Below are 11,410 nucleotides of genomic sequence, written 5' to 3'. Positions count from 1 at the left end.
TTGTCACACAGAGCACCATGGAAATATTAATTTACAATCTTCCTTCCTCCATATGACAAATTCAAAGAGGAAATTGAGACCAAAGTGAAAACGGGAATAAAATGCTATTTTTATTTTTGCCAAACTCGCTAAAAGACAAAGTGCCGTTTACATTCCACACCACCTTGGAATCCTGCTTGTAATAAAATAAATAAGCCTCTGGTCCAAACCTTTACTTATTTTATATTCTTATTGCAATTAATTGTATACGATCACAGCATATTTGTGGAGTCAGTCGGTCTCTTTACGTGACTCCTTCCGCCAACATTTCTTGGCTGATTCCAAAGTAATATTTTCTACATACTGTACCAGGTATACCCACCCACTTCAAATTCCATATTTTTCACAGTACAATTCCAACACTCCCCTATAAAATTCCCAAATAAAGACATTTTACATTCTTCCACATCTGACTTTGAACATTTCAATAATTACGAGTACGCAGAATTTCAGCACATCCGCATGCCATTTCTACAGAAGCTTGCATTTTCCAGTTTGAATATCTTGAACAAATTGGTGAACACATGACATGATTGACTCCCAAGCTCCTATCACACCGCCCTAAAAATTGCATGTAATGAACATGAACCCTTGGTTCAAACTTTTCCTTCTTTACAAAAGCACTATACAGTCCTGTGAACCCCGGACGAGCTCCTAACTGAGATGACTGATGACATGAGCAGCTGCAGCAGGTGTTCCGTGGCCGTGCAGCTTGATGGCTCTTGGCTGCCCATAAACAGCAGCTTCTCAAAGGCGCCCTCGGGAACTTCACATTGCACCCTGAAGCAACAAATACAATATGGTGTCTCAAGTTACAATACGTGAAGAAAGAAAAAAAAGGATCTCTTTCTGGATGCTGATGTTGCAGGAGAGTATATAATTTTACTTTGAAAGGATTATTTTAAGGTTTTAACTTCTTTCCACACTCTCGTATAACAGTTAAAGGGGGGGGGGGGGGGGGGGGGGTCAGGTAAAGCCCACTAGAACATCTTGAAGTTAATCATAGACACTTAAAAGAAAGTGGCAGGTTTGTTGACTTTAATTTAACATAAGCTTAAATGTAATTGGTTCTTTTTTTAACACAGCCACATTCCTAGTTATAGGGTGTGCACACGTTTGCAACCACATCTCAAATATTTTATTATTTTTCCCAATTGATCAGACTTTTAATACCCACTATATTACCAGTCATAAATGGTCTCCGTGTTGGGGTCAGGCTTCACTTGCACCCACTGACCAATGGACCACATCCGCACCGATTTGGATTCTGAGTTGTCACCATCCGTGTGCAAGTTGGGGATATCCTCGTAGCACAGGAAGTAGCTGGGCAAAAAAAAAGAAGCTTTAGGAGTTAAAAAAAAAAAGAGAGTAGCTTTTGGAATAAAAAAAAAAAAAGTGAAATGGGGTGATAAAAATAAGACTCACTAGTCTGTCTCAGGCTTGCTCCTTCCATCTTTTGTTCCATTGAGTCGCTTGACGTTCCAGCGCATGCGCTTGAACACACCGGTGTTGACTCTGGCCAGGTACGGCGTGGGCTTGCAGTAGCGGAACGCGGTCACGCTCAGCCTCAGCTGCTCCAAAACTATGCGGCCGATGTAGAAGTGAGACAGGCTGGGGGCAAGAGAGGAGAAACGGCTACTAGTAGGTGTTTATTATTTTTTTTACTACAAACATACACATAGCCGTTGCTACCCATGCGTATGGTGAGTGATTCATGTCACATTTACACATTTAGGAGCTATGCAACCAGACTGGCGTTTCTGACATTAAGTGCAAGTGGTAAAATCAAGTGGATCAAATAATTTTCAGTCAAAAAGTTGCCAAGTTTTCCAGGAGTTTCTTACCAAGGAACTAGGAAAGCTAGCTAGCTAGCTACGTGTCTCCGTAGAAGAAGAATGGGATGGCAACAAATGTCCAATGTGAACCAGTGTGCTCTCGTACGCCCTCTACAGTCCGACTGCCATACTGCAGTCAGGAGAAACTAGTGTGGAGGTAGAATACTGTCTACCTCACCTCATACTTTATCTGCTGTTTAATGCGACCAGGGTAACTAAATATGTAACACACAAAAACAAGTACATTGATCAGCCTGACTAGTTCACTGTACAAGTGTCCGAAAATATATTCGAGATGTGCAGAGACAACAGGCCCTTGCCAAAAGTCTCCTGTGTTGTTGTACAGTCATTTTACCAATAGATGGTGCTGTTGCTGCTTTTTGTGAGGGATTACGCAATCTGAGCTGCGGTCACTTCTGCACTTTGGTTTTACAGTATTATGAAGCAGTGAACAACTTTTTGGACGTTTATCACAGTTTAAGAATGTTGAAATGCTTCTTAAAACTTTGCTTATATAATTAATACTTCTTTTATCATGGTGCCAGTCAATAATTTACATTATTTCTTATGGGGAAAAATGAGAACTGGCTTCACAGAACAGATGGCGTGTTAATTAGTAGGTGCCACTGTAATTAATTTTTTTCTGTTGAATCACATTTTTGTATACATACAGTAAATGTAATTGACAGTGTTTGTGCGCGCAGGCGTACTTGTCAGGCTCGGACTCGTCCAAAGTGAGGAGACTATTGTTGGCGAAGGTCAGCACCAGATGTTCCAATGTGTCACACATCTGCTGCGAGAACTCCATCAGTTGTACGTACTGCATGCATACGCACACACACACACACACACACAAAAAATGTCAAAAGGTATTATTATTGTTATGTAAAGTTACATTTGTTATACTGTAGTTTAGATACTTGCTGAAGTTGCTGTGATCAGTGAGTAAGGACATGGAACTGTATGTTTGCCATTCCAACTCGATCACTTTAAAAACAGTTGGGTCAGTCTTGGGTTGTTTTTGACCCAACTCTTTTTAGAGTGATGGGTTATTAATTTGACCCAATTTTTTGGGTTGCATAAATAACCCAAAAATGTTGGCCAGTACCTGGGTTATTTTTGACCCAACTGGTTTTAGAGTGATGGATTATTTATTTGAGCAAACATTTTGGGTTGCGTAAATAACCCAATAAATGTGATAATCTATCACTCTAAAAACAACCCAGGGACCGACCCAACTTTTTGGGATGCAAATGAATCCCATGTAAGAAAACACAACAACCCAATGTTGGGGGTTGACACAAGGTTGCCCCGAAGCACCAAATGAGGAGCTTGCCTGTTGTAAAAAAAATAGTTCACCAGTTATAGAGAATTGTGATTAAACATTTGAAAACATAAACACAGAGATTTATAGAAATAAAGTATGACATAACGATATTAGTTTCCTACCTTTTGTCAAATAATTGTTGAGATTTGTCAGGGATCATTAACATGATTAGTGTCATCCATCTTAAATTATTTATACTAATGGGTAAGGGTAAAAAAATGCCTGATATAGAGTCTTCAAAATACATAAAAGTACAAATATTGAGCTTTGTACCATGTCAGGGGGCAGCTGCATGGTTCTAGCTGTGCCTTCCAGAAAGTTAAAGTATGGTTGGCAAGCGTAGGCGAAACTCCTCACTGCGGCAACCTCGAGTCCCGGTGGCTGCAAATGAAGTCATTTCGACAGGTCAGTGCAGTTGGCGCTGACAATGTAACCACATGCAATCGTAGAAACGGCCTCTTGTGAGACTTCGGGACAAATGCAAACATCTTGACATCCAACTGGTTTTCTAATCGAGATGCCCACTCACCGCTGACCGGCTGACCCTATGTTGCACTTGGGCCGACTGTCCGGGCAGAAGGTTGACCGTCATCGCTTCGGTATCATTTGCTGACATTCTCAGAAGGATCTTTCTTACCGTGTCTATTTACAAAAATAAAATTAAATAAAGTCAAACTTTTTTTTAAGTAGGAGGTCTTTACAGGGTGTTGTGGCTAACTGCTAATAGCGTGTGTGTGTGTGAGCAATTGGAGCTAGCTCAAATTATCCACTTTTACTAGCAAGCTTTCCAAGAAACAATACATTGTGAAGATATGTCAGCCAACAGCGAAGCTGGCATGCTTCTTTCAACTCAGAAAAAGATGGGGGGGGTTCATATGAGCGTAGCCCCCCTAGCTAGGGCTAGCTTTGATTAGCTAACGCAGTTAACTAGCTCTGAGGAGCAAAGAGAGGAGAATGGATTTTAGATTTGTAAAAAAAAAAAAGTGTCTGTGTGATGTATTTTATTAAGTTTATTTTTTATTTTTGTCATGTTAGGAGATAGATATTGATTGTGAAGTGCGTTAAAATGATCATGTCATTTTAACATGATAAATATTATGTTAAAACATGAAAATTTGATAAGTTATCATTGATGCATATACCGAAAGGCTTTAGTTTGTCGTGCGAGTCGACGTGCCACATAAAATTAGGCCCGGGGTTAACGTCGGGATGAGGCGATTTCTCCGCCTTTGCTCAATACCACGGGGGTCTCGCAGTACTCTGGGTCACAACATAACCGGCTTGTGCGCAATGGAGAAGGTGTAGCTTGTGGCCGTGGAGCCGTCCGTGCCCCTCCAGCTGATCCAGGATGAATGGCGCTACCTCCGGCGGGTCCGACTGATTCGTCCTCCTGTACAGTCCCATGCACTTTAAATTCCGTCTGAGAGTACGCGTACTTATTACAACGCCATCAACCGTGCTTAGCAATTGTAAAGTCTCGCCATGCCTTAAACCAAGCATGAACTAGAACTTAAATCAAATCGCGCCGTTCTTCTGCTACTGCTGCTTCAAAGTGATTTTTCCCGTTTTTACATGATAAAGTTTCATGTTATTTATCATGTTATGTTACGTGATATGGCTCTTGTTTTTTTTCTTTCTTGGTGTGGCAGCAATACGCTTCCATAATTATGCGATTGATTTGGTCACATCACGCATGTCCAGACTGAAGGTCTCAAATGTACTTTTTGTGACAGTCGTGTGATTATTATATATTTTTTTTACGTACCGTGGCTCATAAAAGGTTAGCAAACCCTGGTCTAGGTTACCTGCTCCTTACTGGATCGCAAGTTAGCAAATTACGTTTGCATGTGATGTTAAAAAAAAAAATGGTGCTAAATAAATGTTTAAAAACAAAGATTAAATGCAGATGTACATCTTTAGCATACCACGTTTTGAGAACACTGTACTACTGTGATCTTCTTCTTTTTTTAAGACCCCTAATGGTAGTTATAATAATTCCTACACACACAAACATAGCTGCACAAGCAATTATTTTACAACTTAATACTAGTACTGTCATATTTTTGCTAATGCAAAGTAAGCGAAACATACTGCAAACAGAAAATATCTTGTGAATTAAAACAACATCAATTAAATACATTGACTTATTTCATGTTTATTATATTCTATTCGCACATCCCTATCTACGACATCTGGAAGCGTACAAGATCTTTCTTGATGCTGTATATTCTAATTGTTAGCATTAACCAGCAGAACAAGACACGGGTTTGACAGCATCTAATAGGTTATTACATACCAGTAGCGTCTCTCTACTGATCTCCGCAGCCTTCCTTCAGTGGAACTGAGGGATTTGGAACTATGCAAGTGTGTATTGAAAGATAATAAGCTCTTTCGTTCTTTGTCAAATATCATCAAAGATCTATGACATCAACACCACCAACAGAGCGATGACTTGATATGTATCCTTAAGTAAGCGGTCCTTTTTCATATTGCCTTTTTTTTTTTCATGGTCCAGTAAAGGATAATGGGCGGAATTTTCCCCCACAATAATAATAATTGCAAACCTCGGACTGCCATTATAACACACATTTTTTTCAATATACTACAATCTTTATATGTTAGAATGCTTTTCTCGCCAAATCTGAATGAATCTATTAATGACCTTTTGACATGCAAGGGAATTGTTTTGAAATGTATTGCAAAGTAGAGTTATAAATAAATAAATAAAAAGTAGGTTTTGATACAGATCTGTTGCTATGTCTGCTAAATAGTAATAAAAAATTGTTTTAACTTACCGGTAAGTACAATGAAAACTGTCTTCGCAAATTGGGATCAATGTAGAAGAGTGCCGCGAATGTGGTCAAGTTTTAAAGTTGTGCGCGCGCCGGTGTGCAGTTCTTCAAAGCAAATCATCAAAGGCCTCCTATGAAGACACGTGCCACATATCCAATATGAAAGAGACCTTTTTTTTTTATTTTTTTTTTTTAAGATCTTCTCTTTTTGCATTGAACAAGTTTATCCACATCCACTGTGCACGTTGTGATGAAATGCAAAAAAACTCACATCATCTAGTGGACCACCGAGACGTGGTTTACACAAATTGCGCATCAAATTGTTATTTTATATAATGTTATCTTTTATTATTGTTTGGTGTTCTTTTGTCATTTATGTATGATTGTCTGCAGTAGTGTAGACTATTCCTTTATTTTTGTATTCATCCCATCTTTTGGTCATTTCTTGTGATGAATGTTTGAACAATTATGTCACAAGGCTTGTTGTTTATGAAGTCACTGATGTCACAAGATGCATATGATGAGATGAATATAAAATGATGTCACTGGGCTTTCTAGTGATGATATTTCAGGGAGAGAGAGAAATATCTCAAAAAAACAAGGGGGTCCTACAAGTTCTTTTTAGAAAGGCTCAAGTGAACAAGCTTGGAGACGCCACCGGAACGGTATTAGACAAAAAATGTATTGTTGAATGGAAATAAAAATGTTGATATGCTGAACATTTTCACTCATAATTCTGCTAATTTCTCTTCCGTCTTTGATTCAAGGTTATCAATCAAATCTAAAACTCCTCTTCACTGCCAGTGCACTAAAGCGTGGATGTGCATGCAGAATGCATATCGGCTTGTGCTTTTTTTAAACTCAAAATTGTAAAACTCAATTCAGCTTAATTGTTCTGTTGTCAGACTTTTGTTTTGATACCTTGTGTTTCAGTTGATCTCTTGATGTTGATACATTCTTAATGCATCAAAATATGTGTTATAAATTTTATTAACCCGTGGGCAATATTTTATTTTGAAATGGCTTGGTCAGAACCATCAAATTAATATATTTTACCTTTTACCACTCAGTACCTTATCAAAGTTTTAATTCATTACCAGTCCGCATTGATGCTGAATTTAACTAGCTCACTGAATTTCGAATCGCTACTGCCACCTGTGGCTGCAAAATGAAACTGCATTTTCTCTTCTTCACGTACACAACGCGCACATTACTTCACATCAGAGGGCAGGAAATTCGAAGCCGATTGGCTAGCCTTGTCTCTCCTTCCCCCTTTCTTTGCTTTTTAGTGAGTATCGACAGGCCTTTCCATCCTGTCCCTCTGTTTGGTCATTGTTCGCGTTTCTTGGACGGATTGAGCCTATTAGGTGAAATTTCATTGCTCTGTACTTGTGCATGTGCATTGACAACAACAACAAAAATACTCCATTTTGTAATCATTTCAAGGCAAAGTATAATGTAAATAAATGTTTTAATAAGAACTCTGCAACATTTTTTTTTTACAAAAATACAAAAGTTGAACTCTAAAATATATGAAACTTTTACAAACTGCTTTTTAAAATGACCATAATATCAAACACTGAGCACCATGAACACGCACATACCTGTATGTGGCAATGCTAATTATTTCTAGAAGGCGAACAGTGCAAAATGTCAATCTTTTAAAGCCACACACTTAAAAGAGAAAATGGCATTTTCAACACTAATATTCAGACATGAGGTAGGAACAACCTTGTGACCTTAACGGGGGCCAGTATAACAAAACAAGCTCAGCTTACGGCGAGAGAGGTTATATTGACCCTCTCACATGACCCTGAAATCCTGCTTGTGCTTAATATGTGGCCCTGGTCAAACATTTCCAACAGAACAACATCGCCCTCAACCCTCCGAATCTCACTGAAGTGACTGAGATGAGCTGCCCTCCTGGGACGTGAGCACCCCCAGCAGGTGCTCGGTGGCACTGCGGCTGGACGGCTCTTGTTTGCCCACCAACAGCAGCTTCTGGAAGGCGCCCTGTGGGACGTCACACAGCACCCTGACGCAAGCACATGCACAAGTCAGTCAGATGCTCGAGAAAAAAAAAAGAAGATAAATAATAATAGATAAAAATTAGGTGTGTCAGGCGATTACATTTTTTTATCGTAATTAACTCATTCACTGCCATAAATTCATTAAAAAATATATTTCTTTAAATTCAGTGTGTCAGGCAATTAATTTTAAATTGTAATTAATCGCATGACTTCTCTAACTCACTTAATCAAAATTTTTATATCTGTTCTAAATGTACAAAATAAAATAAAAATCTAGGTTCACATACTCTTAAAAAAGTGAAGGAAAAAAAAGGTTAAACTAATAGAAATAGTTCAAATGAATTTTTGACATTTATAGCCGTCAATGGCAGTGAATGAATTAAAAAATATATATATACAAAATTCAGGGAGTCAGGCGATTAATTTTTTTAATTTGAATTAATCTGTTTTCATACTCTTGTTAACAATGTCAATGGCAGTGAATGAGTTAATCGCATGACTTCAATATAACTCACGATTAATCTCAAATTTGATATCTGTTCTAAATGAACAATCATTTTTTTCCTACTTTTTCATACTGTTAACATGAAAGTGGAAACAAATTGCACCTTTAAGTCATTGAATCAGTAATGTCATAATAATTCATAAAATTGAGTTCAAATTAAAAAGATGTACTGTACTTTAAAAAAACGTGTGATATTGTGTTGTCATTTTTTTGCCACTAGATGGCATAATTGCATTTGTAAGACATTGGTGACAGCTCAGTGCATTTCTCTTTTCATAATAAGAGCTATCTAATCTTTAACATGAAGTAACTTCTGCATTTTTAAAATTGTAAAATACAACTTGACCCCAGTCTCCACAAATATATGCATTATTATTACATTTATTACAGCTAAATTTTGTGATGGACGTGTCTGCTGTGTTGCGACTGGAATTCCCCCAGTACAGGCTTTCCAAGTGAGGGGTGGTCATTAATCGTGCTTATAAAAAAAAAATTGTGGCGTTAAAGAAACTTTAAATGAATGCACTAATTTTGACACCCCTTATAAAAAGAAAAAATATCGGGGCATTTTTTTCTGAAAAGTGAGGGAGGAAAACAAAAATAAATAATAAATATCGGGACAGGAAAGCAAAACACACCTTTGTCCTGGTTGCTCAGTACATATGGCTTAATTGGCAATAAAATTTAAGGAGGAACTGAATGTTTATCGCGAAGTCAATTAGTTGAGACACAGGTGTATACTCCCTCAACGTGTTTCATCCATTTTTGGTTTGATTGCACTTTTCATGTTGTATTCACATATGAGAATCAATGAAAACAACTACGGTTCATTTTACCAGTCTAAGATGTCTTCCGTGTTGGGGTCAGGCTTCACCTGCACCCATTTACCGATGGACCACATCCTCATCACTGTGGAATCTGATTTGTCACCATCTGCTTGCATATTGGGAATATCCTCATAGCACAGGTAATAGCTGGGGGGGGGGGGGGAGAAAGCAGCTTTTAGGGGGGGGGGGGTCAAGCCAAAACGCAAGGAAAAAATCTGAAAATAAGACTTACTACGTTGGCTCGGGTTTGTTCGCCCCATCGTTTGCGCCATCGAGTCTCTCCACGTTCCAGCGCATGCGCTTGAACACGCCGGTGTTAATAATTGCCAAGTACGGTGTGGGTTTACAGTAGCGGAACGCGGTCACTCTCATTCTCAGTCGGTCCAGCTCTATGCAGCCGATGCAGAAGTGAGACATACTGGGGAGACCGCAAGAGAATACTTATCGATCACTTCCAAACCTTAGGTTTAACAAATTTGAATTAAACCAACATTTCTTGACAGTTAACGCCCGCCACTCGCAAAGTGATGCAGTTTGTTTGTGTGTGCGTGTTTACTTGTCAGGATCGGTCTCGTCCAACGTGAGGAGTTTGCAGCTGGCATAGCTCAGCACCATACGTTCCAATGTGTCACACATCTGCTGAGAGAACTCCAACAGCTGCACACGCTACACACACACACAGAGTATGTACTGTATATTGAATGCAAACAGTAAACATGTCCACACTGCAACTCATAACTAACATTAACAACATAACAATAACTAATATTGTCAAAACAGGCCTTATAATATTATGAATGGCATGCGGCAAAAGAATACTTCGTCATGCGACAGTTACCAAGATTGAGTGCGTACCCTGATATCACTGGGCAACATCTTGGTTCTAGCTGTGGATTCCAGGAAGCTAATGTAAGGCTGACATATGTGGATGAAACTTCGCAGCATTACAAAGCAAAGTCCTCTTTCTTTTTTTGTCTTACTGCAATAGAACACATAATATATAGACTGATTCTATTCTCTCTTTTTTTGCATGTATAGTTTATCCGAACAAAACACCTTACCGTCTGCCACGGTTTATTTCCGTGGCTTCGCTGAAGGAATACTTGACCTTCTTCTTCATGGACCGGAGGTTCCACTTGAGCCTCCTAACTGGCACGGAGCAGCTTGACGATGGATGGCCACTCGGGGGCGCCAGAGCCTCTGAAATGAAGTTTTTATTGCCATTGAATTAAGTCTGCAATGGCTCTGTGTCGACTATATTAACTATGTATGCATTAAACACGGGTCCAATAATGTGTTAAATCTTTCACAACAGTCAAAAACCATTTAAATGATTAGTCCCAAGGATATCTATCAAAACACTCTTTTTTTTGTAACAAGTAAAAGTCGATCTGTGTTCAAATATGAACACTTCTAATTAATGTCAAACATTGCATCTTAAATTCCATCTATTTGTGTTGTGTCACTACTCTCGGAGGGTTACAAGGCTGCCGATAAGTGACTCAAAGAAACAATTGTTAGTAAATGAGTGTGGAAAAAATGCCGATTGTCCCGTGTGACATCCAAGGTGGTCGCCCATTCACCGCAGATCCCCTCTGGTACTCGCACAGACTCTTCTGGTCGAGGTTCATCCTCGGCGTCTGTCATGTTCGCTGACATTCTTGTCACGTTTTTCCAAATCGCCTCGAGTGTCTGGTAAAAAAGAAGAAGAAGCAATATTATGAGTAATTTAACGAGAATGAGGAGGTAACGCGGCCTCTTGCGCAATGCTAATGGTAAGCTAACAGCTAATGGCACTCATGTAAAGTTCGAAGACGCGACCAAAAGTGACCAAATTAATAAAAATGATTAACAACTACATACATGACGTCTATTTGTCTATCGTCGAATTACAACAATAATGAAATGACCTAAAATGCTGCTGATGCTATTTCTACGAAGAAATCGATGCTTGCTGCTGTGGAGTCTAACAACGAGGGTGAAAGTTCAAAGGTAGTGAACCCCCAAATTAGAAAAACAAACAAAAATGAAATAGAATAAACTTTTTTTGCTGTA

General features: G+C 38.9%; 2 protein-coding genes and 1 long non-coding RNA gene across 7 annotated transcripts; 1 reads left to right on the top strand and 2 right to left on the bottom strand.

The window, feature by feature from the left end:
* Window positions 1-89: 89 nt before the first annotated feature.
* On the bottom strand, window positions 90-6,359 carry LOC147169633 (UPF0575 protein C19orf67 homolog). Of its 4 annotated transcripts, XM_086082269.1 has the most exons (8): window positions 6,265-6,359; window positions 5,997-6,124; window positions 3,731-3,843; window positions 3,475-3,582; window positions 2,585-2,694; window positions 1,465-1,650; window positions 1,225-1,362; window positions 90-819 (listed from the first exon to the last, which is right to left on the bottom strand). In XM_086082269.1, exons 3-8 carry the CDS (start codon window positions 3,815-3,817, stop codon window positions 663-665), a joined length of 786 nt encoding a protein of 261 aa, XP_085938395.1. In that variant the 5' UTR covers window positions 3,818-3,843; window positions 5,997-6,124; window positions 6,265-6,359; the 3' UTR covers window positions 90-662. The 4 variants fall into 4 exon arrangements, with proteins under 4 accessions (XP_085938395.1, XP_085938396.1, XP_085938397.1 ...); XM_086082270.1 differs by having other exon boundaries at window positions 5,997-6,304; XM_086082271.1 differs by lacking the exons at window positions 5,997-6,124; window positions 6,265-6,359 and adding an exon at window positions 5,498-5,648.
* On the top strand, window positions 1,458-8,983 carry LOC147169632 (uncharacterized). The gene is made up of 3 exons (XR_015095779.1): window positions 1,458-1,680; window positions 2,579-2,687; window positions 7,859-8,983. It is a non-coding gene; the product is annotated as an uncharacterized LOC147169632 (long non-coding RNA).
* Window positions 7,446-11,347, bottom strand: LOC147169631 (UPF0575 protein C19orf67 homolog). 2 transcript variants are annotated; one of them, XM_086082267.1, is made up of 8 exons: window positions 11,266-11,347; window positions 10,939-11,047; window positions 10,417-10,555; window positions 10,211-10,334; window positions 9,912-10,021; window positions 9,588-9,773; window positions 9,365-9,502; window positions 7,446-8,028 (listed from the first exon to the last, which is right to left on the bottom strand). In XM_086082267.1, the coding sequence occupies exons 2-8, from the start codon at window positions 11,012-11,014 to the stop codon at window positions 7,887-7,889; spliced, it is 915 nt and encodes a 304-aa protein (XP_085938393.1). In that variant the 5' UTR covers window positions 11,015-11,047; window positions 11,266-11,347; the 3' UTR covers window positions 7,446-7,886. The 2 variants fall into 2 exon arrangements, with proteins under 2 accessions (XP_085938393.1, XP_085938394.1); XM_086082268.1 differs by having other exon boundaries at window positions 11,219-11,340.
* Window positions 11,348-11,410: the final 63 nt, after the last annotated feature.

This window comes from Leptonotus elevatus, chromosome 8 (assembly GCF_054856555.1).
Source record: "Leptonotus elevatus isolate MCC_2025b chromosome 8, RoL_Lele_1.0, whole genome shotgun sequence".
NCBI lineage: Eukaryota > Metazoa > Chordata > Actinopteri > Syngnathiformes > Syngnathidae > Leptonotus > Leptonotus elevatus.
The sequence above is the reverse complement of the archived record's forward strand: the minus strand, read 5'-3'. Positions and strand labels throughout refer to the sequence as shown.